We start from the raw sequence: 27,390 nt of genomic DNA on the forward strand, positions 1-27,390 counted from the left end.
GCCTCTAGAGAAAGTTAAAACTTTCAAAGCTACAGGAGAAATTGAGGAACCCGCTCTCCCTAGCAGCTCACGAAGGGACTGGAGATCGTTCTGATCTCCGCTTCCAAAGACTGCTCTTGATCTCTGGCCAGAAAGCAGCAGCAGTTTAGAGGTATTAGACTGGCACCTAGCACAGGTAATGGGTTAGAGGAGGACCCACATACAGTAGCATGCACTTCTTCCCACCCTACCTTTGAACGAAACCGCTCTGGCTGGTATTTGCATGCAAAATATATTCTGTGCATTTTAAATCTCAAGCAACAAAGGCATGCAAGCAAAGTATCAATGCCATCACCAGAGTCACAGCAAACAGTAAGCAGATTTCGTCAGGCACACTGTGGCCGTGCCTGGAAGGGAGCCAGTCTGTAGGGCCCCCTCCCCTTTTGGGGATGGCTCTCCTCTCCCTACTGGAAAAGTCCCATCTGACGTGGCGTACTGTAGATGGATAAGAAGTGAAAAGGACCAACCTTCTCGCTGATCTGAGAGATGAAAGTTTGTTTTGTTTGATGGCAGAGTGCGATGAAGATGAGGAGGGAATAAAAAAAGACAAGGAAAAACACAGAGAGTAAAAACAGGCCAAGCTTCATCTGTCCGCACACCACTGAAACGACAAGACAAGACTACAGAGGTCAGCCATGACTTCCCACCGTGCACACACACCACTCCACGTCGTGGACAAGAGTGCGCCACACTCGCACCGCTCTGGCCCGGAGCAGGGCTGGCCCCTCCGCCTCCCTGACCCGCTCACCGCTCGTCGAGGCAGGGCGGAGGGGACCGCATGTCCCACACGTACTCACACGGAGGGCGCTTTGGGGACGGCCCTGTGCTGGGCCAGATGCTGGAAGCACAGACACATTTACATGTGCAAAACACTCACGCACACGCACAGAGCAAAGGACTCCAGCCATCACACAGACTGACGTGCTCCCACACACCCACTCCAGCTATAAAGATGATGGCAAAGGCACTTTAAACCCATTGACCACACACTGGGAAGAGCATATACATAGATCCGAATTTTATCAAGTATGAAAGAAATGTTCCAAGTGGTGAATGGAAAATCTTCTACCATGAAGAGCTGCTCCCCCTCTCCAAACAAAGAGCTAAATGCAGCAGAGAGGCATTAGGCAAGTGACAGACATGTGCAGTCTCAGCTGGGCTCAGTTTCGGGAGAGCCTTATTGGTACACTGTGCTGCGAGTGAGAGATGGACAAGAAATCAGAAGGACAAAAACACCCAGAGAGAATTGAGCAGGTCCCAGTTTTTGTTCCTGCAGGAGAGACAGTAGAAGGTTAGTTGCATTTTCCTTATAGACAAAGGAGATCTTATTTCTCTAGCAGGAGTGACCTCACTCCAGCTACAGATCTGTGGCGTATCAGCTGTAATTGAACCCTCGCTGAGAGAATACAGAAGTAGATTTGATAGTTAAAGACTGCTTATGAGTCACATTTTTGATGGGGGGAGGAGAAGGTGGGGGGAGGAATTTGCTTTCCAGCAGAAACACTGCAAATTAGAGAAGAGCATGTGGCATTATACAGTGCAACAGTACAGCCAGCCATTTCCAACGATTAGAGAACAGGATTTTAACCAACACTGACGTGGTACAGACCAGGCAACAAACTGCCAATAACAGCTACAACAGTGGCCTACGAAGTGTAATGGAGCTTGCAGGAGAACAGTAAAACAGTTGTTTACGTTTCTTCAATTGAACTGATACCAGGGGACCAGAACCAGCCAACTTGGAGCTTAACTGGTCCATAAGCAAGGGCCACATCCAGCAAGGACCCGCACCCAGACATCCTCAAAGCAAACAGTCCTAACTTAAGGCCCAGGCTTCCTCTAACCTGCTTCAGACAGGGGTTTTACCTCTTGGTCCACAAAACATTAACATAAGGCTCATAAGGGAACCTCTTTATTGCTGCTCCCAAACCACCACTTTATTTCCTAATCTAATGGAGCATATCACATCTGCATGGCCTCGGCAGACAGCGAAGGGCTTCAGTCTTCTGCTCAGCTCTTCCCAACAGGGAGGATTTGTTTCCTGCCCTTGCCCGGGAAGGACAGTGCTTCTGGCAAACCAGGCGTACCCAACGAACGGCTGCATTTCTGGAAAGCAGCACTAACATCTCAGTAGGGCAACACAAACTCCAACTGCTGCAAATGTGGACCAGCCTGCTGCACCCCTTGGGACTGTGCAACTGAACAACAAGAGGCTGGTGAAGGGTGTAAGACCGGGCAATGATGCTGCAACAGCTAAGGGAACACCCATTCCCATTGCAGAAGCGCAGCAGCAGCTGCAGAGCCTCTCCCTGCCCTCGGGAAGGGCTGATGGCCCCCAGCCACACCAAGGGGACTTGCTGCGGTGCTGCTTGGTCTGCCCACGGGCAGGGAGAGGGGTGCTGCTGCAGCTAGGGAACGGCCAGGAGCTTTGTTTTGGGGAGCCCGGCAGGGATCACACTGCTTCAATGTGCATGGACATGAGGCAGCTCCGGCAGTGGCTTTTCCCACGTGTTGACACTTCAGATTAGACTTGGAAAGGTGAGGAGACACATGTGAAACATGCTAATTCAAACAGATTACTTTCTGGTCTGTCAAACAGGAATGAGTTTGGGGCCTCCTATTTGTCACTAATTGCTGGATTATCTCTTAATCTCTTATTATATTAGTGGCTTATGGGGAATAAAAACCAGTAGCAGGCTATTTTGGAACAGCTGTAAGGCAAGAGGGAACACCTGGGCAGAAAGTTCTCTCTCCTTTCCCTTTACTTAATGCTTAAACAGCTGCTGCTTTATCTGAGATAAACCTGATAAATGGTAAATTGAAAGTTTCATCTCCTTACAGATCCTATTCGCATTCCCTTATCTCCAGTTCTCTATCCATGTCACTCCTAAGCTAAGAAGCACGTTTTACCAATAGGTTTTCTGCTTTTTTACAAAACAAATGACTCTGAGCAGTGACAGCAAATAACATCTGCCCCCCACGTAGAGACAGGATTTAAGGCTGGGGTTACCCAGAGTATCCCCTGTGCAGAATACCATAGCTCACTAGGGACACTAGCATGTTCCCACGAACCTGAGCTGCCTGGCAGCTAACTTAAACATGCCAGACTATGTGCAAGACAAAGCAAGTCAAGTCACAGCAGAAATGCCACCAGAGGATAGCAAACTCCAGAAGGTAAAAACAGGGCTCCTTTTGAGATCCAAGTTGAAATGGCAAAGAAGCAAAGAGCGAGGCCGTATCAGAGACGTGTCTGCCAGTCCTGACTGTCAGATGGCTCCAGCACTCTGTAGGCAGAAATTCCCATGCCAATTGAATTTGGCTTTTACCCTGCCACAGGCATGCTCGTCTTATGCAGCAGCAGCAATACTCTAACCACAGCAGCTTGTTGCAGAAAGAATGAGTTTGGGCTTATGGGAGGCTCTGCTTTTGTGTATTCTCAGGCATTAGCTCCCTGAAACAAGGCAGGGAGCTGTGGCCAGGATACGAATGCACAGGTCTGAGAGTTCAGATCACTAGCTCAAACAAAGGAACACATTTCTAAAGCTTTTCAGAGTGAGAAGCTAATACTTTCCTGAAAGCAACAAGAAAGTTCATTATCCCAATTGGCTCTGCAATTCTGCTGGGAACTGCCAGCATCTGTCCTGTGCTGAAAACCCTCTGGTGCTATGCAAGGCGTTAATATAAAGGCAAACCCAGACACTTTGGAATCCAAAAGACACAGAGGTTAACAAAAACCCAGAGAGGGATGAACCTGTTCCTGCTTATCTCCAAAAGCACATCTTGTGTCTCAAGGACTCCACATAAATCTAATTTCATCCTTTACAGCTTTTAGAGGTATAGAGGAACAAAAGGACAGATTGTCTTTTTTACGCCAGATTACATGAGAATAAGACAACCTCCCATTATATGCGATGAACAATCTTCTCATGCCACAGTGATGAGTATATTCCATCCTAGAGAGACAGACAGGATGCTCAGGGTGCCCAACCATCCTTTCCCATTCATAGTGCACACACATGCATGCATTAATTCAATTAAGAGCAGAAAATCTCAGAGTACCAGAGATGGATTTCCTAATCCTTTGTGCAAGTGGATATGGAAGGGAAGGGAAGGGACATTTAGTCGGCACAGATACGCAGGCCTACTTGCTCCACAGACGTCTATGCAGGTCATGTGGGGAGGAGGGGGAAATAGGTTTCCAAGTCCATTTCTGTGTTGCATTATCATGCACTGAGCCACCAGTCACTCTCCTTCTACTTTCCATAAAGGTCATTTTACAAATAATCAGACTTGAGCCTTGCATTGCACTTTTAACCATCAAAGGACTTTGCAAGGAATAAAACTGTTAAGCTTATTTAGTTGAGTTCTATAAAGCACATTGAAATCTTTAGATGAAATGTGCTACCAGAAGGACAAAGAAATATTATTTATTAAACCGTGATCATTATAATCAGTACAGCATAGCAAAATGCTCATAGAAACACTGATGGTGAACACACTTCACCCCAGGAGAAAACATGACAAAAATATTCATAGGAATATACGGCGAAGAGAAAACTTGGCAGAAGCCTCTACGTGCCTCTGCGGCTCTGAAGCCAGCCAGCTCCAGTACGAGGATACACACAGTTACAGCAGCACGAGCCACAGTGCTGACTGAGCAGCAAACGTCTGCTGGTGCCGAGTGCTGCGCAGCTCTGGCCATGCCACTGGCTGCGCTCACCCCAAGTCTGCTTACAACTAGCCAAGGAGCGTCTGCCCAAGCTACAGCTGCTCGGACTTTGACTACAGCAGTAGCTTCAGCATGGAGCAGCACCCGGGGGCAGAGGAAATGAAGTTAAAAATACTGAAATCCCATAAAAAGCAGTGCACTGTCTTCATCAAAGGGTCACTGCTTTGTGTTGCATTGCTGTACTGCAGCATTACCTTGAGGTCAGGACTGCACAGAGTGTACACAGGGAGATCATGCCCTTCAGACCCGTAGCCCTCCTCAGCCATGTACCAACTGCCGAGGGGTAGTTACCCTGTGGCCTCTATCGCAGCCTGGTTTTGCTTCTTCTGATGGTCCAGGGCAGACATCTGTCTGAAGCAGCAGTCTGGGTCATCCGGTCTGATTCAACTGCCTGTTCGTGTTTCCTGTCATCCAGGCATCTCCCTTGCAAGTGTCTCCAGTCTCTGCTTGTCTGTGATCACTGCCAGGCCCTCAAGCACCGGCAGTGCCCCTCTCTGGTCAAGTAATATCACCCCCATCAGCCCTGACGAGAGGCAGGTTTAACAGAGCACATTCCCTGAAGTGCGCACATAGCTGGGTTGTAAACAAACGTATTCCCTGTTATTTAGCCATTTTTTAGACATCCCCAGTTTTGGTCACTGACCGTTTGACCACTGTCCTCAGCTTTTACTCTTCTCCTGGCAATACCCTCGAGCTTTGACTGCTGTTGCTATTTTAGCTGCTGTAGTATTACATAAGCAGAAAGCGTCCTTTTTAAAGGCTTCAAGTCTTGTTGCTCCAGGCCCATGTCAGTCATTCAGAATTATTATTATTTACACAAGGTCCCCACTGCAGTAAGCATCATATAGCCGCAAGTAGCCATTTCGCTGAGCTCCCTCCGTGTCTGAGCCTAAGCTACCGCCAAGTCCCCAAGTGTAAAACCCTGCGGAGGCCAGAGAATCGCTGCTAGGGACAGAGCCACAATCCTAATTTCATTTTGGGTGATGGCTCCTTAGTGAAACTTGGCAAATAAAACGCCAGACTCCAAGCAAGTTTCCCTGCTGCCAAATGAAATACTAGCCTGGCCTTTCAAAAAGCAGATCAAGAAAGAACAGATTTTTGCAGTAATACCATTTCTATTTACTGCAGTCTGATTTACTAGTTTGCAATTTGGGGACAGAGGAGACAATTCAGTTTTGAATGGTCTTTCTTTAAAAGCAGCTGTGCAGCTGCTTCTCTACAGTATGTGTAGCATTTTGGGCCAGGGAACTCGCTGCACTTGCCCCACTGGACCATCGTGCCTTGAAGGCCTGAAAAGCAGCACTTAAGAACTGAAAACTGGGCACATTTTTCATTTGATGGGAAGTATGCAGCCAATGCTCCAATAAGTACTATTCTAATAGCATCTGCATTGCTCACTGCTGTAAGCAGCACTGGGGAACACACCTAGTGAACTCCACAGTGTATTAATGAGGATATTCTTATACACAGTCTTCCTGCTCATCTGCTTCATTTAAGTAGGAAAAAAAAATAATGCCACATGTAGAGAAAGAGAAGGGCAGAAAAGACCTTTCATACAGGGAAAGAGTCAAATAACAGTGCCTCTATTGAGGGGAGCAATACACAGGCCACCACCTTCACAGGCATTTCATCAGACAAGACTTTTGGCTGAAAATGCTCCTCTTTGTGCAGATGTCCCTGAAGCTGTAGGCAAATGAAGAGCAAAATGTATTCATAAAAAAACAATAGCGTAGGTGAATCAGTGCAATTATACTACACTCCCAGTAAGCATGACAGAATGACAACACCTTTTTTTTTTTCCCCACACTAGGTCCAATCTGCCTTCTACTCTTAAATCAATTTCTTGTATGTCTTCAATCAACTTCTTGGATTTTTGCTGCTAAATTAGACAGTAAGCTCTCTGGATTAGAAGAATCACATCTTCTATACGTTTCTATTCCTCTCCCTTCTCCCTGCAGCACCATCAAGTCCCAAATCTAATCATTGCTACGATGTACTGTGGTACATGTAACCACAGACCACAAATGGATGAGTGCTCCTTCACTGGCAAGCATGCTTGTGCTGAAAGGGCAGGATAGGAATATGCCACTGTGCCCCCTTCAAAGTCCCTGCTATGCCCCAGATAGCCACCTTGCCCTGGCATGCTCCACGCTCTTCCTTTCACTCTGTTCTTGCTCCTCTAACGGTCTGGGTGTTTTCTGCAACCCTCCATGCATGGAAAGCTGAAGAGCAGCAGTGGGAGGCAGTCAGCTCCCAGCACTGGTCCCCAGCCCCATTCTGGCTCTGCAGCAGCAGACAGATAGACCTGTCAGTCCAGAAGCAGAAGGCTTAGGAGGGTTGCTTTCCAGCACACTTAGTAAGATGAAAATAATAGCTTCAAGGAAAATGCATCCATTTTCCTTTACAAATCCCTGGTGTGGAAATGTTTTAACTTTTAATGAAGTCCATCTGTGCAGAAGTGCTGGCTCTGAAGGATTCACAGAGACAAGACACTGGCATAGCCTGCTCCTTCCTCCTCCTGTTCTTTCATTGATATAGAAAGCCCTGAGCAGTGCCTGGATACTCCTTCTCAGCACCCAGTATCTTCCTTTGTTAGTATGAAAAGTATGATAAAGATGCTAATGAGCCTGTGCTTTCTAACACAGCACACTCACAAAGGATTACCTGGGAGGCTAGGAAAGGGGAGGACATGATCAAAAACATAAACCCCAAGAGTCAAGAGACAAACAAACATTTGAACTATTAAAAAAACAATAGGCTGTAAATGAGAGCAGGCACAAGCAGTCCTGAGAACTACAGAGGGTGGAAATTAGTACTGCTGCTCAGTACTCAGCCATGCTTTCCGAGAAAGTGGCCAACTTCTTGGGTATTCACCGCAATGAGGTCAATCATTATGAAACCACCATGCAGTGGCGGTGCAGCCGACACACTTAATTTCCACTGTAATTTAGCATTAATTAATGTCTTCTCTAGTAAAGATGCAGGCACTTTCCGAAGACCCTAGTGGAAGTCACTGATCCGTCTAATGACAACCCTGTAGGATTATCACAAGAAGAAAAAACAGGGATTTTTTTATTCTGCATCCCACACCTGAGAAGGTAAGATATTTTCATTTTTTTCCTTGCTTGTTAAAGAAATAAAATACTGTTCTTGGTTTGACTAACTTTTTGAAGTCATTAACTAATATAGGATCAATATCATATTTTTTTGTAGAACATTTGCTATCAGAAAGTGTAAGCACAAATATCATCTAGGACCTAGTACGCACGGTGAATTTCATCTGATAATAATTTATAGGGTATCCTGTCTTAAATATACAGCAGGGCTTTATCAGGATCACACAGGTTGGAGACTGAAATTGTAAAGATGATGTGCAATAAAAAGGCTTGTTCCAAAAATTTATGTGCAAGAAAATGATGGTTAACAGCAAAGCATATGTCTAAGAACATGCTTTCTTTGTGAACATCAGGATCCTGTCATGTGTGCAAACCATACAAGGCCCATGCCTAGCCCAAACAGGACAGACGAACCTTGCTGAGCAGCAAGCCAAGTGTAAAATTCAGTACACTCCTCAGTCTTACAGGATTCACTTGCTAAATGAAGAGCATTCATTAGTAAGAAATTGGAGAGTTGTAAGAGGAGGTTTTTCTACCTCTTGAAGCTTCTGTGCCTTTTTTCAGCCACACCGCTACAGAAAATGGAACATTGAGAGTCTGAGCATGTTACAGGAAGCAAAAGCGTCCCAAATACTGCAGCAAAATGGCTGGGTACCCACACAAACCTATGCAACAACAGCCAACCTGGTAACTAGTATCCTTTCCCTCAGAGTGTAAAGTGACAATCTGGGATGAGTTTTAGTAGAGCTTGCCTGAAAAATGAACTTGCAAGAATACAGGGAGTTTAAAATCATCCATAATTACATTGTGAGAGTGAAATGAGTGATTCCACTGCATAGATATAGCTTCATCTTCTGAATATGCTTAATTGGATACTTCAGTCTTCCAAAGACTCTTATAATCCAAATTATGCTGCAAAATAAAAAAGCAGTTCCCCAGAATAAGCAAAGAAAACAATGCCAGAAGCCACCCCTAGAAGCAAACACACAGCATGTGAAGACTTAATCATTCTCATGTCCTCTTTCCATACTAACCAATGCATATACAGCTTTAAGATTGTATTTTCCTTCTTTAAAATAGAAGAAGGAAGAAATGAAGATGAGATTTTATTATTAGACAGTTGATTTACTATGTGGAAATAAAATCTGGTTCTAACTTCCTAACAAACAATGGGTTGCACCAGCACAAGAATCTTCTTTCTCTTCTTGGGAAAATCTGTAACTACATTTCCCAGGGGTTCCCGACCAGTGGCTCTGGTTATACACAGTTTCATATGAAGCAGCACATTTTTTTCTTGCTGAAATTAACAGAAAGTGTATGGGGAGTTTAGCCCTTGCTTCTCCCCAAGCTAACTCAAACACCTTTAATGTAGAGAAAGAAAACTGGCAGGAGACTGTCCTGACGTAAAACCTACTTATTCTGGTATGTTGAAAACAGTTCTAAATTGGCAACATAGCATAGCCATTAGAAAAATCACTTTACATGAATTGTGGCTAATTTCCAGCAGGTTCCCAGTGTGAGCCATTAATACCCAGAGGCTCAGTCATTGATGCATATAAGATGGATTAGGACAACTCCAAAGAGCTGTTCAGTTTTTGAAGATACACATTCCAAAGCAGAGCTCTAAATATCAGCTCACCTATAGCTGAGCACCTCTCGCTCATCAGAGTATGACTGGTTTTATACTACTCCACCAAAGGTTAGTTTATACTAAGAGGATTAAGCACCCAGTTAAAAGAACTATGACACAAAGGTAAGGCGTTCAAGGGAGAAAGGAATTCCAATTCTGCCCATATTTCAGCATTTTATGTAAAACCATATAAACAGCAAAAACAGATTTCCAGAAATACGAGTCAAACCCAACATGGATCAAAGATCTTGCTGGTTTTTGAGCAAAAGGCCACATCACACAAACCCCAAAGTGTGATCAGGGCACTAAGACAGGGAACACACTCCTTCACTGAAAGCCATGGAGCCTTTTGGGCAGGAGGAGAGTGACCCCCTTGGGTGGAAGCTGCTCTTACCTCGAACGTAAAGGTTAGCTGGGGCAGAGTAGCGGGTTCCTGCGCTGTTGGTTGCAACACATTCATATTTGCCTTGGTCTGACTCCTCGCTGTTCTCTATTTGCAGAGCTCCTGTACACAAACAAGATGACACAAGCAATTCAGGTTATGGCAAATCTGGTAATCGAACAGCCAGCCTCAGAAAAAGAAGGCCATGCCCCATGCTTTTAAAGTATCTTCCTGGATAAATATATCGTGATGTTGTTCCCTGGACCCACAGGGTACCAGCACGCAGCCAAAAGGTACCCAGTCTGCTGTTAGAAGCATGTGAAATTGATTATTGTTATTTTTTTAGTGTACAGGGAACCAGTTACTGATGTATTTCCAACTGCCCCAACCACTTATATTCATTGCTTCAATAAAGGAAAAAAACATACACATACACACATATTAATTACAGCTTTGTATGGGACTCCTGCCTAATAAAAGGACCTTTAATAAGCCTTTAATCAAAACAGCCAAGCACAAAGCACACTAACTGTAGTTGTTTCTTATCTGATGCACAAAAAGCCTAGCAAACGCTCAACAAATTGCAACCTTCCTGCAGAAACTGGCAGAGTCCCATCTCTCCCACCTCACCTTCCAACCACCCCTCCCTTCCACCTTCTCACCACCCCTCCTTCTAACAGACATCCCCTTTTGACAAAACATTTCGCCTTTTGTCAGCTTTCTCCATGTCAGTGATCTCCTTGTCCTTCCAGATTTCATTATACGCGATATAAAAAGAGTAGAAACTCAGCCTGAGACATCAAAGATGTACACCAATGCAACACATCCATTTTGCCGCACGGGGCTCGCGTGAAAGCCACCCTCCCTTTGTCCCGGCAGTGCCTGCTCCTCCAGCCTTGGCTCAGGAATGGTTGCTTAGCCCAGACTGAAGATTCCTCAGGACATGATCTGATTCCGTCCCCAAAATGCCAGATGCATGAGGGGTACATCTAAATAATTGCAATAATTGTCAGAGCACACAGAATAGCAATTTACACGGGGAAGTAAGCGCCGGTCTAAGGTGGTTTTCTCTCATCTGCTCAGCCTATTCCACTGGTGTCCAGCACCGCTCAGCCTGGGAGGCTGGTCTTTCATCCAACTTCTTGCCTAGCACAGACGACTGCAAAACTAATGATGGTCACATCTAAACTCCCCTAACTGGGCCCCATATGCAGACTAAAAGATGGAGATGCAGAGAAAGAAAGAAGCAGGATGCATATGACAGCAAGCTGGCACAGCAGGAGCGAACGGCCATTGGCCAGACACTGAAGCGGCTGGTGCTCAGCCTGCTTCCCCCAGGCAACATGGGAATAATTTTTAAAGTGCCGCCAAGTGCTCAGATTCTGCTGGTTAGGATTGTCTGCAAGAAGGGAACTCTGCTCACAAACCATATACTGAACTAAAAGAAAACATTAACCCCTTTGCTTGTAAGGATCTGAACTCATTTCTGCCTGCCACGGTTCAAAACGACCACTGAGAGTGGCACTGAGAATAGCTGGTGAAATTGCCTTCTCCCTTCTTGCTGGTTCAAGCTGCAGAGGTCAAACTCAGTTTTTCATATCATCAGAACAGAAGAAAAACTAATGTGAATCAACCATTGCCACCTACATTATTTAGAAGGATAAATTGAGACTGTAGCATAAGTCTATATGTCATGGGGAAAAATGAACTTCCCTGGGTTCTGCCATATAATAAAAATGATGTACAGAGCCCTCCCTATTGTTGCATTAGTGCTGGAAATGAGGCTTCAGCTAGACAGAGAAAGCTTGTTTGCAGAAGTCTTTCTACCTACTAGCAAAAGGAGCTGCCAGCTTTCCCTAGGCATGGCACTCTCTGGACACCCACAGGCCAAAGCCTACAGAGCACTGCTGCTTAATTCAGGGAGAACGTTGAATTTCTGTGTGCTGCCTGGGAAAAACATCTTCAAGCAGACAGCAGCATGACAGGCAGCAGAGCAGGAGGAAGCTTCCCAGCATTGACAAGACACAGAGAATCTAGAAATGGAAAAGACCTATTAGGTTATCTTGTGCATCCCTGGGGGCCAGGGCAGGATTGCTCCCTGTTGTAAATGTACTTGTGTTCTTGTCCAATCCCATTTTGAATGTGCCGAGTGATAGGTCTTTCACCACTTCCTCAAGGAATTGATGCCACAGCCTGGTTATGCTCTCTGTCAGGAAGATTTTCCTGGAACTCACCATATATTGTACCCTTCTTAATTTCTGCTCATTACTCTGTGGGCACGCATGTGCTGCAGAGTTCATTCTGAGTGCTTGCATCAGGCTTGGCTGGGAAAAGCTGTTTGCTGCAAAACATACCCAAACTTAAAAAAAACCAAACCAAAACAAAACAGAGTGGATGTCATCACCCTGAGGAAGAGCCTGTCTCTGATTTAGCCTGTAGCCCTCATCAGCTGGCTGGGCTGAAAGCAGAGCCAGCCTCAGGTGACAGGCAGTGGTGTCTGCCTAGAAAAAAGTAAGATCCCTAGATAATTCTGCCATGAACACATGCCTTTTTATATGCCCCTTTTAGCCATTTAATACGTATCACTGGTATTTATACCCTTTATACTTGTGATCACCATGCCTCTTAAATGTTCGTTAGTCAAACTATTTTTTACCTCTAGGGACCTCAACATCAGTGCTGGAGAGAGACGAAGAAAACATAAGAGGATGAAGAAAACAAGGGCAGAGGGGAGTTTCAGATTACATGCTATTATTGCCTGTCAGTTCTGCAGCCAGCACGGCCTGATTTCTAGAATCATACTATAAACATATAACATGTGTCAGCAGCTGCCTACAAACTGCTCAAGGGACACTGGGCAAGGGATTCTGGTTTTGTCTTGGTTGGCATGACTATTCAAACTATGGCAAGTCAGGAGCAAGAGAGAACCCAGAAAGCAGAAGGAAGTTAACATAAACCTCTCAACTGAACCAGAAAGAAATCAGTTACTGCAATAAATCATCATTAGGCAAACGTACAGATCCTGCAGTACAGCTGACAGCTAGCAGAAAGTGGAAGGATCATGGTGAACTGATGGCAGTCAGTGGGACTATAGGGGTTTTCTTGAAGGACAACCTACAACTATGTGATGGATACAGGAAAGTGTAGTGTATCTCAGAGTACAGAGGTTTATGAATAAAGTTAAGAAACTCAGACACTGCTGGGATCAGAAAGCTGGAGACATAAATGCATCTGAGCCTTGGGAAAAACTCCCTAAGTGTAAAATGCTCCAGGCCCTACTTCAGTCATCCCAGAGAAAGGCAATAGCTTCATCTCTTGGAGCATTCAAGTCTAGGCTGGACAGGATACAAGGAGCTACAGGAAAGGAAGAACTGAGTCCCGAGTAGCTCCTTTCCCTGAATTTCATGGAAGCTGCATCCAAAGACCCTCAAAAGTGCACTGAATTCTTTGCTTCGACAAGTGCAAAGGACCCGATTTCTATTCCTAGCCCTGTCAACATCTCATCTTATAATCTTCTGTGCCTCTGCAAACCAGGGCTAGGAAGGCTGATTTACTTTTATTCATTACTTTGGCATTTATGTTGTGCAAGTTGCTGAGTAAGGTCTTGGTCAGACAGGATGTTACTGCAGACTTTTCGTATGGACTCCTCAAGTGCTCCAGTGCCAGGTGCCTTGGTCTCGTTTGCACGGCTGAGTCCTGATGTGCAATCAGATAGCACAGCTTCAGTGGATACATGAGGACCATCTACCATCGGGACGTGCGTATGTGAACAGAGAAGAGCAGTGAACAACTTGTTTGGGAGCTCGTGGGGCTCTGCAGTGGTACGTGCGGATCAGAGCGAAATCTCTCCCTGCTGAGCACCACTCAACCTCCGCTGCCTCCTAAGCACCCTGAACCACAGCAGGGCTCCAGCAGAAGAGGGGCAGCCATTCCTCACCATGCTGCGATGTCATGTCAGTCTTGCTTGCGGCTCAGATCTGTTCCCGATAACACATCTCAGCTTATCAGAGAGCTGACAGCTCCTGAGAAAAACCCCTGGCTGCTCTCCAGTGCCAGGGAGAATGGTGACAAGGCAGAGCTTTCTGGGGGTGAGGGCAGGAGACGGCCCCGCTGACTGACAAGCATCCCTTATGGGTTCTTTACTCTGTGCTGGTATCTCCTTGCTAGTCCCTTTCCTCCTCTCCTAGCTTTTTCTTTTGCTCTTTAAACTCGGGCACAGACAGCAGCCCCGTTAGCAGCTCTCCAAGATACTTATCTATTCAAATATACTTGTGCTCAGGCGGAATCATTAGTTGCAGTGACAGTGGTTAAAAGAAGCATTTAAAAAGTGCACTGCACAGAGCATGGGGAAGGCAGATCCTGATAAGGGCCACTTCTTGGCAGCGCTGGGTACTCTTGTGCCACGGGGGCTTGTCACTCTCTCCTCTAGGTGACAAACCAAATGTAAAAAGCTCTGAGCTGCCATACAAATTGATCTCTCTGAAATCCTGCTCCATAGCTCATCGGATGCTTGTGCTCTCTTCTCCCAGACAGCACCACACGGAGTTAAACACGGCAGCTCTTGGGGCAACACTGTTCTGTATCTACTGAGGTTGGAGCTCCATCCCCAGCAGTGGGAGCAGCTCCATTTCTCTAGCAGGGCATTCACAGCCTCAGCCCCCCAGCTCAGAGGTGGGGACTGACCTTTTGCCCTGGTTATAAAATTAGACATGGAATGAAATGCTCCCCTAAGTACCCAGGAGTCAGGGGAACCAGGCTTCAGTCACAGCACTCATCTAAGGAAAGGATTTGCAACGCAGGTGTTAATAAACCCAGCTACCTGACCAGGGCCCTTCCTCTCAGGGAACAGGTAAATTTTGCTCGCCCTGCACACTAGAGCACGTGGCTACTCCAGATGCCTCCCTTCTCTTTCCCTCTGCCTCTCACCAGCTTCCTCCACAGAAACACCTCCTGACTTTTCCTGAAGCACTATTCTTAGCCACCCCTTCAGCCAGTGCTCAGGTGTGGGTCCCAATCCCCCTTCTGTGAAAAATTCCCTCCCAGAGGAGAATCCTCCTAATAAAATCCGGGGAGCTGTGGAGCAGGGTCAGAGGCAAGCCCAGACCAAACAAAGAGCCATAAGTCTGAATATGGTGGGGAAAGAGACACTGTGAAGCCTTGACAACAAGGGGGCTGGAGTTTGACACCCTGGCTGCTGCCCAAGATAACTAACTCTTGCCGTGGGAGCTGTGAAAAACTGAAAGACACCAAAATCACGCAGGAGTCCCTAATAATGAAAATAAGCGTTTCCCATATTCATTATTTTTTGCAATTTATAACAGCAGCACCTCCCAGCTGTTACAGAGGATTGCACCTAGCCTTCACCAGCCATCAGCACTGGCAATTATGCAAAACAAGATAACTACAAATATATTTTCACTGTTAGTGTTCATTATGGTCATTATGCTCGAGAGGCCGGTGATTGGCATGCAAGGGGCCTGTTCTGGATGGCAGCGCTGCTGAGAAATCACTCTCCTGTGCACCACGGGCAGCTGCTGATAGCACCCAACCGCTGCCACTGAGCTGGACTCGGGCAGAGAGGGAGGAGAGGAGACCCAATGTGCTCGGCAGCACGAGATCTCCTCTTAGACAGCGGAGTTTCAGGATGCTCTGATCTCTCACCAGTAGGTACAGGAAATCTCAAGAGACTCTGTGTCAGAAGCAGAAAACTACAGCACTGTCAAATGCACAATAACGCTTCTGTGTGCTTCTAAAGGGACATGAGTCAATCTGAATCCCGACAGTAAGAAACATGGTATTACAAGCATTTCCAGGCACTACCCCACCCAACCTCCCCCTGACACTGTCTGCTCTTGCAAGCATATCTTCTAATTTTAAAACTATTTTCCTTTCGCTTTTTTTGGTGACTGAAAAAACTCAAGAAACTGGAAAAAAATCCTATCATATACAAAGTGCAATCAAATGTACAAACACATGCTCAAAAAGAGACAGCAAAATTCTTTTAGCTTCCTCTAATCTCTTTGGATAGCTTTACGCTCCAGCTCACAGGATAGCATCGAAATACTGGAGCTATATTTAAACCAGGTCGCTCGGGACTGGAAAAGGTTTAGCTGCAGCTATACAGAAGTTGGTGCGGGTGTTCACCTGGCTTCTCAGAGAGACAGCTTCTGACACCCAAGTGAGCTGATCTAAAGTTAATTCAGACAGACCTCTGCTACGCTGACGTCTGCAGGGAAGAAATACTCTTATGTATAGGAACCTCAGATATTTCCTGTGGTGACAGAAAAGTAACAAATAAATCTGACTGGAGAGGGACAATGCCTGAGATGATGATATTTCTCTACCTCCTCATGTGCATCCGATCTAATGCCTGTTCAGTCCAGCACCCACCAGAAACACAACAGTGCTCTGCCCTCTCTTACAGCCCGGGGCAGAAAAACGCAGCCAGGTTTCACAAAAGGTTGAGCGAGTTCAATTCCAGAGAAATGCTGGAAATGAACATCTTATATTCTACTTTGAAAATAAGAATGGGGCAGAACTTGCTTAAACATGGATTTGCTGATACTATCTGTGGGTCACCTCAAGAAGCTAGCTATTGCCTAATCTGATGGGAATCTGCCAGCTCCATGTCTTTCTGATGAACAAATCGGGATTTCAAGATTAAATTACTATCTGGGGCAGTCCCGGAGGGGTAGAGAGTGAAGCTACAAACTGAGATTCTGAATTATAGATGGGAGCTCCTCCCATTTCAGGGAAGCCAGAGATGTCTTGGACAGAAAGGACCAAGTATGTGGCGGTAAGGTCAAATGACGTGTTCAGAGAGAAAAATCTCCTCCTGTTTGGAGGGGTGCATGGTAGAATTTCTCAGGTCCTCTTCTTGCTAACCACACACTGCTCGCTGCGAGTGGGTTCTCCACTGCTCCAGCACAAAGGCCTTGGGTAATGCTCAAACCTCCCAAGTACTCCAGACACACAACTCCTAGCGACACAGCCACAGCAGCAATTAAATCAACCCAAAACCTCCCCTTCCTCCCCCAAACATTATTACCAAAAGGGTTCATTAAGAGTCATTAGTTCACCCTTCCTTTCAGACCAAATTAATGGATTCCAAAGCATCAAACTTACCTTAATGAGGAACAAGAGTGCAGCTGGGTATAGAACATGGCAGAACAGTCACTTCTACATGGACACAACCTCACCATCATAAAAGCACTTTCATCTAATCTGTCGTTATCTTTAGAAATTCAATGACCTCCGTTTTAAATAAAAGGCATTAGGCTGACAGAAATCCTCTGGGAGAAGCCAGAGAGCAGCACGTGGCTTCTGTTTGCTCTCACAGAAATGTCATCTTTGACATTCAAACAGGACACATATATTTTAAATATGCCAAGAACATTCTTAAAATACCTCATAGGGATTCGAACGGGGGTGGGAAGGGGGGGTGGGGGTGCGGGGAACTTATGTTTTATGAGATGGATGGTTCTTTTCACAGAGATGCGTTCGGTTCCCAAGCAGGACGTATGGAGCATCCACGCGGTTCTGGTGCTGAGTCACTAATGTCATCAGACAGGGCGGGCGCGCAGTGAGCGTGCGGGGAGGTCCCGGGATGGCTGTGTGCTCGGCGTGCACGGCTGGGAGCTCAGAGCGCTCGGCTAGTTAGCATTCAATCTGTCATTTCATTTTAGGATTTGCAGTAGAAATAGGAGATGAAGCAATAGTTTAAGGAGCTTGTAACATCACAGCTGTCAATCTCCAGTGTTCCAAAGGGAGGAATGACAGATATATAAGCCCATTCTTATCAAAATAAGGTTTGCAGTCTTTTTCCCTGACCCAGATTTGCTACAGAGGCAACTTAATGCAAATACGCATCAAACGGCAATTCACATTTACTCTAAAATCACTTAACGGGAGCTGAAAACATTAACCCCCAGCAACAGAACCAGTTCCAAAGAGTCAGATTATTAACTTCCAGCAGTGATTCAGGGAAAAGGGGGAGGAAAGGGGAGAAGGGGGAAAACTGAACAAATGAGGTCGTGTTGATTTGTAGGTGGTAGTCATTCTGTCGAGAAATCCAGGGGTCAGTCAACAGGGGTAACCAAAATCACAAGAGAATTCAGAAGGGCCTTAGCACGTAACACTGATTAACACACTAAAGTTAATCTAAAGGGACAGCTTTGAGTCTTTAGGCTAGAAAAGACAACACTCCAATTGGAAAGTCATTACTGGTGCATACAGGTTGTGAAAACTAGCCAGAGACTGCACACACTGGGCTGTCAAACCAGGGGTGGGTTTAATTAATGAAGGCTTAAAGCAGCCAGATGTGCTTCTGATTCATCTATTTAAAACAAATCTTTGTGCTGCAAAGCAACATCGGCATGTCTGGCTCAGAAAGGGGGGGCTGGGGCAGCGGTTCTCCACTCTGATGCCACATTAGAGGGTTAGCACACTTGAAAGGCAAACATGAGGAACGCAAACAAAGGTGCTCCTTATCCCAGAGCCAGATTTGCTCAAACTTTCAAGAATTTATCTCCTTCTGATTAGAGTTTCATGCCTGTCAGCAGCAGCAGAAAGGAATTTGACTGTTCTCTTGTGAAAATGTTACCTCCTTACACCTACACCAAAGCAATCCATCTAAAACCCCCTAGACACAAAACCTCAGAGGCCACAACTGCACAGGAAGTTCAGAGACTTGCCGGAGACGTCAACCCTCCCACGGCGGAGGCCAGGGACCATTTTCCAGTTTGCAAACTTTCCGTTGAATAACCCCCTTTCAACAGTGCAAAATCGCAATGGATGAGTCTACAAGAAATCACGCTAAAAACCAACCAAAATAAACACACTAGTGGGAGAGTGCAGATGAGCAAGAGCGCTGGCAGAGTTAGGGCTGAGAGTAAAAGCTGGAGATGAGAAACACCGGAGGAGAAGGGACAAGGCAGACAGGAGATGGAGTGACGTGACAACTGGAGGCACATTTCAGCATTCTTACCTCTGATCGGTGTACCACCTGGTGAGGTAATTTGAATGCAAATAAGATTAGAGAGAAGCATTAGTACAAAGAGGAAAGGAAGAAAATTATAACTAAAAAGCAGAAAGTTTTTTTAAAGCTAGAATTTGTATTAGCGCGACAGGAATAAACAAAAAGGAACTGATGTGCAATAAAAGTCAGAGTGACACTCTCAGGAGGTTAGTAAAGCTCATCGCTTCCAGGAGTGCAGCATCCAGCCCTGCATCTTGCCATCAAAGCCACCACCCTCATGAATGGGGGCCAAACTAAGCTGCCGAGGTGGCGTTGCTGGCTGGCCTCACCACTTGCATTCACCCACACCACTGTTCAAGCAGTTGAGATGGAGGACACGTTGGGAAGATGGTGCAGTGCCCCTTCATTCCTCATACAGAACAAGGAGGGGGTGTCCTGGGGGCTGTGTCACCGTGAGTGTGCTGGGCAGGAGGGGTGGAAAGCGCATGGTTGCGGGCACTAGGTGCAATTTTGCTTTGAGGTTAGAATGACCAGTGGGACAAAATCTGCTCGCTTAAAGAAATTAAACTAAGGGAAGAGCGTAACAAATCAGTTTTGAGCCATTCTTCACATTCGCATAACCCTTGCATCAGGTTCCCTCCAGCAAAGAAATTGGTGTCATGCAGAATTAACTTTACATGCAGAAATAGTTCGACACGAAGTAGTTTCTGGTAATGTAACAATGGCACGCTAGCCAGACCTCTGTCGTTCCTGCCTGATTTGGATGTTAGCTGGAGAAAGGAATCCCTACCCTCTTTATAAGGCACCAGAGATAATTTTACATGCTATAATGAAGAGTATCTTATAAGGAGGGCTTCTCTGGGAGTGAGGTTAAGTTATCCTGTTGCAATGATCTGTAAAGGTTGTTTTTATGAGGTCAATGTGTTTAGGAAGTGGAGGATCCACTGGTCAGTGTCTTGAGTTCAGCGTACAATCAATAACGAAGCATGATTGAAGGGGAGATGCTCCAGCTGGGCAAATTGGCAGGGAACTCTTCTAATCCCCACTTTTGTCCCCTTGGTCTTATTTTGCACATATGAAGGCTGTTAGTATAAGGGAGAGATTCATGCAGATCGAATCTGTAGGCAGTTCATGGTATGTGTTGGTTTTATGCAGATTTGTAGGATCTGAATACCAAGCACTTACCAAAGAAAACTGAGGAGTTTAAACAGACAGAAAAACAGGGTTAAACAGGACACAGTGTGTCAAATCATGTTCAGTGTATTGATTAATAAATACCAGTATGCATACAAGAGTGTCGTGTATCTCAGATTTACAGCTCATTCCATTATCCACAACAATGATCACCCAATGGGAAAGAAAGACAGAAAAGAATTTCTGTAAATACAAAGAAGGCATATTTTAAGCACGTTTAACTTGCCTCTTAAAAAGTAATTACAATATTTATTCTTTTTCCTTCCTAACTACCCTTCCTTTAGGCAGAGTCCTTTCTCTAAGCAGGAGCAGCAATTCAAACTACTCATTTTAGCATTTTCCTCTGCCAAGATGACATTACCCCATTTTAACTTTATGTCTGGTTATATTTTCTGACGCTTTCTATCCACAGATGACTGAAGCATCAGGAAAGATCTTGCAGTGACTGAAGTTGTGGGTAATCTCTCTCTTGCAGTAATAAATCTGCTGCTTATTTATCTATCTCAGTAACTACCGCTACTCTCGGCAGAACAGTTATACCCAGAGATACTCGCATGGAATAGCACAGCCATGGAAAACAGGGTTATTTCTCTTTGCCTGTTTGGAAAGTTTGCCAAGTGATACTTTTGTTCTGTTTGGTCTAGGGCCTCCCCTCTCCCGTCCCCCCCCGCTTCGCCTTGTTCCCTTCCACAATTCTCAGAGTTAAGAAAAGCGTCACCACAGTGTGTCACTTCCCACGGGAATGGTGCAATGACTTTGAGCACAAGCCCAACGGGCAGAAAACAGGACTTCCTTCTTTCTCATCTGGCTGAAATAGGGTTTGTTGTTCTGCCCTAGAACTGAGAAGATTTGCAGCAAATCTTTAAATCTGCTCCCTGTAGAGGCTAAACCCTTTCCCTAATATGCAATTGTCTAGGAGCTCTAGAGCTCTAGGAGCAACTGCATACTTGAAGCAGATTCCCTAAAACGTAAGTGTGACCGGCTCACTTTTTCCTGTGTTAAATCCCAATCCTCCTGGCCTCCAAATGTAAGCCAGCCCTTGTGGGAGCAGCACAGAGGCTTGCTGTATTTAGCGCAGTGTTTGTTCTGGGTCTCTCTCACCTTTGCAAAGTTAAGACATTCACTCTTCACTCCGAGGACACCATTAGGGAGAGTGCACAAGGCTTTTCTGTTGGACCCCAAATTTCCTCATCCAGAAGGAATAAAAGTTCCCATTCGCCCTTCACATCATATGACAATACATCTCTGGCTGTCATCCTTTCAGGGTGTCCCTCAAAGGGACGAAATCACAGCACACAGGCCGCAGTGCCAACATAACAGAGTCCATCAAGAGATAGAGGTGCCATCACTTGAATGGTTACTGAGGCCAACTTGTGCCCTGTGATCATCAGGCCGCTTTATGCAAGGGGCACCCCAAGATCAAACTTCAAACCCAATTCCTTGTGTTTGAAAGGTTTGAAACACTCATAAGGAAAGAGAGTTTATTTCCCCTTCACAATAACAGACATTGAATAACACCCCGTACATTCACTTCAGTCAGGAATGAACGCTGACCCTGACATCCTCTGTGTACTGGAAGCGCACAACCAGGCAACCAAAGCAAGGCAAAACATAGGATGATACACTGGAAAACCCCATGGGATTATTTGCATCAGTATTTCCCAGTGTGGAGGAGAGGCTCCGTCGGAAAAGGGACTTCACTCTGCTGACACAAACTCATCCCAGATTTATCAACACACCACTTCCTTGTAGGAACCTAAACCACCAAAAAATCACTCCAAAGCAACATCAGTCAGAGAAACCAAGGCTCTTGCTGGCTGCAACTGGGCACTAGGGCAGTGCAACACTGAATCCCAGAGAACTCTGACAGTGCTTTCAGCTACTTCCTAACATAGTTTTAGGCAAAACTATTTTTGGAAGTGAAAGTACTACAGAAAAGACTGGCTATTTGCCACCAGTTGCAACAGGGAGTCTCTGTGGATCCCACCACTGCTGCATGCACCTCACACAGCAAGACCCAGATGTACAGTATAGGTTCTTCCAGGACATAAAACTTCAGCTGTCAACTGGTTGGCTGCTATATTGCTTCAATCCTCATCCAGTCAGTCCTTTCTGAGACAGCATCCATCCTTGTGTGGGTTTCCTGATCCTTTTGGATAATACTCCCCCAGTCCCCATTCTTTTGGGCTGTCCTTACACATCTTGTCCCAAGTCAATGCCCATCTGATGTCTGGACTCAAAGCTGTTTCTTGCCAGGAGCTGAATGTCTTCTGCAGGGTACTGACTGCCGGCTATTACCAGTGAAGAGGGATACAGCCACCACTGCTATTTCACTGGGACAGGTACCACCTCTTTTTGCAAGTTTGTCCTGTGTATGTTGGGTGTTCCTTTTGTTTCCAAATAAGTAGTGCTTCTACCTATAGGATCAAGACTAAAATGAAAACACTTCCTGGTAACTCTGAGAGCATAAATGCAGCAAGATGATCTGGTGAGCCGGCTCCCACTGTTTCTTTGTTAGAGGCACCTACACTTTTTGAGAGAGTGACTGAAGTCACCTGCAGAGCCTTCTCTGATACTTGCTTTACTTGCACTTAATTGCCTGAAAGCCACGCTAGGGTCTAAGGCACGGTTCCATAACTCAGTTAATTGACGGTGATTAAAAGAGAATGATACTTGTCGTAAGACCAGGTTCTTTACTAGATGAAAGATGACAATACTCCCTGAATTTCTGGAGTTTCCTTACATGGCAAAGGTATCTGTATGTTAACATTCAGAATAATTACTTGTTCTAATTTGACATGTTGTTCATAAGTTTTCTGAAGAGCAAGGTGGAAGAACAATTCCTCAACTATGAAACTCACTGGAAGCATTCAAGAGCTTTGAGAGTATGAATACCATCAGAGTTGCTTTGAAGTCTTCAGGAGCTTGCGATCCAAGCTTTGAAGTCTTCAGGAGCTTGTGACCCAGAATCTTTACAGAAGAACTGTGAAGCCTCCATACAATCTGATCTATATTGAGAGGATTTCTGCCACATCATCAACTAATTTTAAAACATGGTTAGAGGTGTAGCACTAACCCTTGCTGCCAGAACTCATATGTACATCACCTGCAATACTACAATGTCCGAACAGTTTTAAAATCAGTTCAGCCAAACAGGTTTTAAATGAGTTAGCATGCTGGGGAGGTTTCCCAGCCCAGAGCTGGCCTTAGATCCTGTGTCAATGACTGAGAGGCAATGACTGAAGCTATGCACCCTGGGGGAGAACAGGGAGTTGTCTTGAGTCACTGCATTTGCAGAAAAGCAGCCTCTCCACAAGAGGTGGGAAGTATTAGCAAGATGAGCAAGGGAGAATTTTGCTACAACCAGCATGAGTCAGAAGACGTTGCTTTTGCCTTGATCTGTGATAATGGAGATGAAAACCTGTATTTATTTGTGTTCTCATCTCTAGAGCAATTAGCTCAACATGTACTGGCAAAAGTACCGAGAGCTGGACTTGAAGAAGAATTAAGCATTACTTGGGAGGAAAGATCTATGTATTGGGAAGAAAGGGGAAAAAAAGCCCTCTAAATGTAAAAAGTTATTCTAACTGTCAGAAGGTTTAATGAGAAAAATGCATATACACACATATAAATGTAATTAGTAAATGAGGGACGGTAGGATACAGGGCAGATTTATAAACTGTGTCTTTGCTCCTGACAAAGACACCAGTCCTCTGGGGTTAAAAGAGCCTAAGATGACGGCTTGGTTGTCTTAAACCACAAACTCTCTAGTACCTTGACAGAAGATCAACAGACCTCTTAAAATTGATGTTCAGAGCCCCCTTGGGCACATGATCTGACTGCATGCAAGTTCAAAGACCTGCCTGAAGCCCCGCCTGAAGCCCCCAGAGCACTGCCAGCCCACATAACTGTGAGCGTCAGAAGAGAGCACCTTTCCCAAGCATGCTGCTTCTTTACCTCTAGCTATTTATTCCGCACTAGGAGCCTGAAGAAATGAAATAATCCCTCAACCCCCTCTCTACGTCAGACTCCAAAGCTGCTTTGACCTTTATGACCTATATTTAGTACATCTGAATAATAATATATTATGTACTCATTGAAGGTCGGACACTCTATATATGCAATATTGGGCTCACACCGTGCTGTAGCTGTTTTAACTATATTACATCTGTCTAGCTTTTATTGGGTTTTAATTAAATGAAATTAAATGAGCGTATATTTAGATTGAGATAGTATAAACTGACATTCATGTGGATATGCCAGGCTGGCTATAAGATATGATCTTAATGGAGCAGAGACTCTGCAAACTATTAAACTCTGCCATATAATGAGGTATCTATTTAAATACTCTTTTCTTTGAAAAACAACTCTGCCCCACTACGGTGTAGTGCTGGAGAGCTCAATTAGCACCTTGCAGAATGGATCAGAGACTGCCCAACCCAACACACTGCTCACACAGGGTGACTGCAGTCATGTAAGTGACTCAGGCACTTCAAAGTGCAGGCCCTACTTTATATCAACTACAAATATAGGAAAAAGCCACAAATACGAGCAGGGGTTGAATCTCTGGCTCATGAGAAGTGGTAAACTTCTTGCTCTCCACTCATGCCAGGGTGGAGCAGAGCCTTGGTCAATCTTGGCATTGTATCATCAGGTCCCTGAAAATAAAACTTCACTCATATTTGGAAGTCTCTTGCATTGAACTGTGGAAACCTCCCTTACTACATTAGAGAACTAATCAATTTCTTTTGCGAGTCTGAGGATGTGTGCTGCTCATTGATTTCTAAAAGGTTCCCTTGACACCTCCCTTGGTAATTACTGTGTCTTCAGCAAGCAGCCAGCTCTAGAGTTTGAATCCCAGGTGAAATATTCAATTGAGATGTTGCTCAAGAACAGTGAATAGGAAGCAAAACTTGGACACAGTGACAGGGTTTACTAGTTTGTTTTTAAACTTTCTATCTCACTAAACTTGTGAAGCAGCTGGTAGAGAGGCAGCCAAGTGCCTGCGAAAAGGAGGCTGGAGAACGTACAGCAAGTGCATCAGGAGCTGCCTTGCTGCTCATTTATGGTAATTTCTGATGCTGATTTAGTCAGCTATGAAGTGAAACACATCCATGTGCACTTTCCTATTGCTGCTTCCTAGAGCTTCTCAGAATAATTAACAAGTGTGATATTTTCTTTCAGCACAAACAGATCAAGATTAAACCATGTTGTGGGGGAGATAAGCTAAAGGTCACTGGGAAATTTCATAAGCTATAAATGCATTAGTATAATTAGCGCTCACTGGTACATCAAGGTGGGATCAGGAGTGTCAGGCTGGGTTCTATTTTTGATGAGAGTGATGTCTCATTACCCACTCCCCCAAGTACAAGCCTACTTCTTATCATCCAAGCATCAACAGATTTATGCAAAGGGCTCCTGCTATGGGGAAATGTGTCAAGACGTTCACCTTGCTAGGAGGAAGATGGTGTTGCCCTGGCAGCAGCACTCATAACAAATGGCTTTTGAGTGCCCAGAGATACATCGTGGCCAGGCAAGGCAGTCAGCCTCTTATTTAAGCGTGAGGCCTTTCTAGACCAAAGTTGCTCCAGCTCTGTTCCCTTCTGTACTTCCTGTAGGGTACTGTGGGCCTTTTTTCCCCAGACTAAAGCTGCTGTGTAGTGCTGCTGTGCGCTGTTAAATAGCCACCACAATTCACACTGGGGAGCTGCACTTCATCAGTGAATAAAGCAACGTTTTATTTTCCTTAATTCTCTAATGGGCCTTACAGTCCTGGGAGACCTAACAGTGCAGCAGAAAAACAAGTTCCTCGCTAAAATGAGTGCATTCTTAGCCACCCACAAGAACTAACCGTCTGTATTTCAAAAGCTAGTGTTTGGCTTATCAAACAAAAAAATCAAAAAGAGATGGTATATTTCAAAACTGTGTCCACCTTCCTTTGAAATCCATAGAATTGCTGCTTCTTGGATTTTTCTTTATTCTTGTGGTGTCACATAGCAAAATGATAAAGATCTCAAAAGAAAGCAGAGCACTGTCTTGCAGAGTCTGTGTAAGGAGTGAAGTAGTACGTGACCACTGATTGTAAAATCTCAACCAGTATCTCGTTGTCCTGATTTGCACTGTGCTCCTATTAAAAGCATCTGAGACCTGTTGAGTTGGTAGTGAAACGTCTGAGCCTACCAAGGATTTGGGGCAATGTCAAGACGATCTACTGAAGGAGGAATCCAGGTGATGTTCCAAAAGGCATGTCCACTCTAATGTCTCCTTTTAACAAGCCACGATATCCTCCCAGAGAGGATCAGGTCCAAAAACTGTTTTTATATTGTAAAAGAAACAATCTCAAATCAAATTGACATTTGGGTTTAGAACTGCATTTCAACATTTCCGAGAAAAAATAATAGCAGCAAGTAAAGAGAAGAGGGAGGAAGAGTGAGGAGGTAGGGAAGGCTTACTTGCTCTGCTACCTTACCCGAGCGGAGCTGCTTGATTCGCCCATTGCTAGTTGCAGTGTCAACAGGCAGGAAGTCCTTGAACCAGGAGATTTCAGGATCAGGGTTACCGCTGGCAGCACAGAGCATTGTGGCTGTGCGGGCCTTTTCCACCACCTTCAGCTGCGGGCCCATGTCAATGGTCGGGAAGCCAGCTGGGAGGTGGTCTTCTGCAAGAGGAAAAAAACACACAAGGTTAAAGAGAAATGTTCGGGCGTAGTGATGGGATACGGTTGTAGTGACAGCAGTGCCATGGTATAGCATCTGTGTCTCTGCTGGAAAACAGCAGCCTGACTTCCCTACTGAGAAGGTTTTCAAGCCCTTAAAGCACATTAGGCTCCATAACGAGCATTCATTACACCAATAGAAGCTTCCACTAAATTCAACTCTGTTTAAATCAATTGCCTTGGGAAACGTCCATAATTTTCATTGATACGTAAGCTCCATCTATTGTTGTTAATAATTCAGTAAAAGCAGGTATTTGCCTTTTTGTGGGAGGACTGAGTTGAAGATAACAGACAAACACAAAGCCAAATAGTTTGAGGCATCTTGAAAAACAACAGCTAAACAATAAAACCCCTTAGAATGGTCCAGAGAGGCCCATTTTCTCTTTTTTTGACTAGGAACATTCTGTCACACTGGTAGGATAGACTGTAAATCTCTTCCTCATGCCCTCAAATCTGATTCAGAAGGCTTTTAGAAACTAATGAATGTAAAGCTAATGAGCCACACTCTGCTCATGAGCCGCCTCACCAGACTGTGCTGTGGCAAGCTCCGGGTGCATTTTCTGGGCTGCAGAGAGCAACAGAGGTGTGCGAGAAATGGCCAGTGCACG

At 45.1% G+C, this 27,390-nt stretch overlaps 1 protein-coding gene across 6 annotated transcripts in view; it reads right to left on the reverse strand.

Annotated features, from left to right (window-relative positions):
- The window catches only part of PTPRF (protein tyrosine phosphatase receptor type F), a 393,615-nt gene that overhangs the window by 83,871 nt on the left and 282,354 nt on the right, over positions 1-27,390 (reverse strand). For 5 of the 6 annotated variants that reach the window (XM_072867821.1, XM_072867824.1, XM_072867825.1 and 2 more), the window contains 2 exons: positions 26,537-26,725; positions 9,909-10,019 (listed from right to left, as the gene is read on the reverse strand). In XM_072867821.1, the coding sequence (XP_072723922.1) occupies positions 9,909-10,019; positions 26,537-26,725 (300 nt within the window). Of the gene's footprint in view, positions 1-9,908; positions 10,020-17,021; positions 17,164-26,536; positions 26,726-27,390 lie in introns of those variants that run through there. The other variant, XM_072867826.1, reaches the window with a different exon arrangement.

The sequence above is a fragment of the Ciconia boyciana genome, chromosome 7 (genome assembly GCF_034638445.1).
Source record: "Ciconia boyciana chromosome 7, ASM3463844v1, whole genome shotgun sequence".
In the NCBI taxonomy this organism is placed as follows: domain Eukaryota; kingdom Metazoa; phylum Chordata; class Aves; order Ciconiiformes; family Ciconiidae; genus Ciconia; species Ciconia boyciana.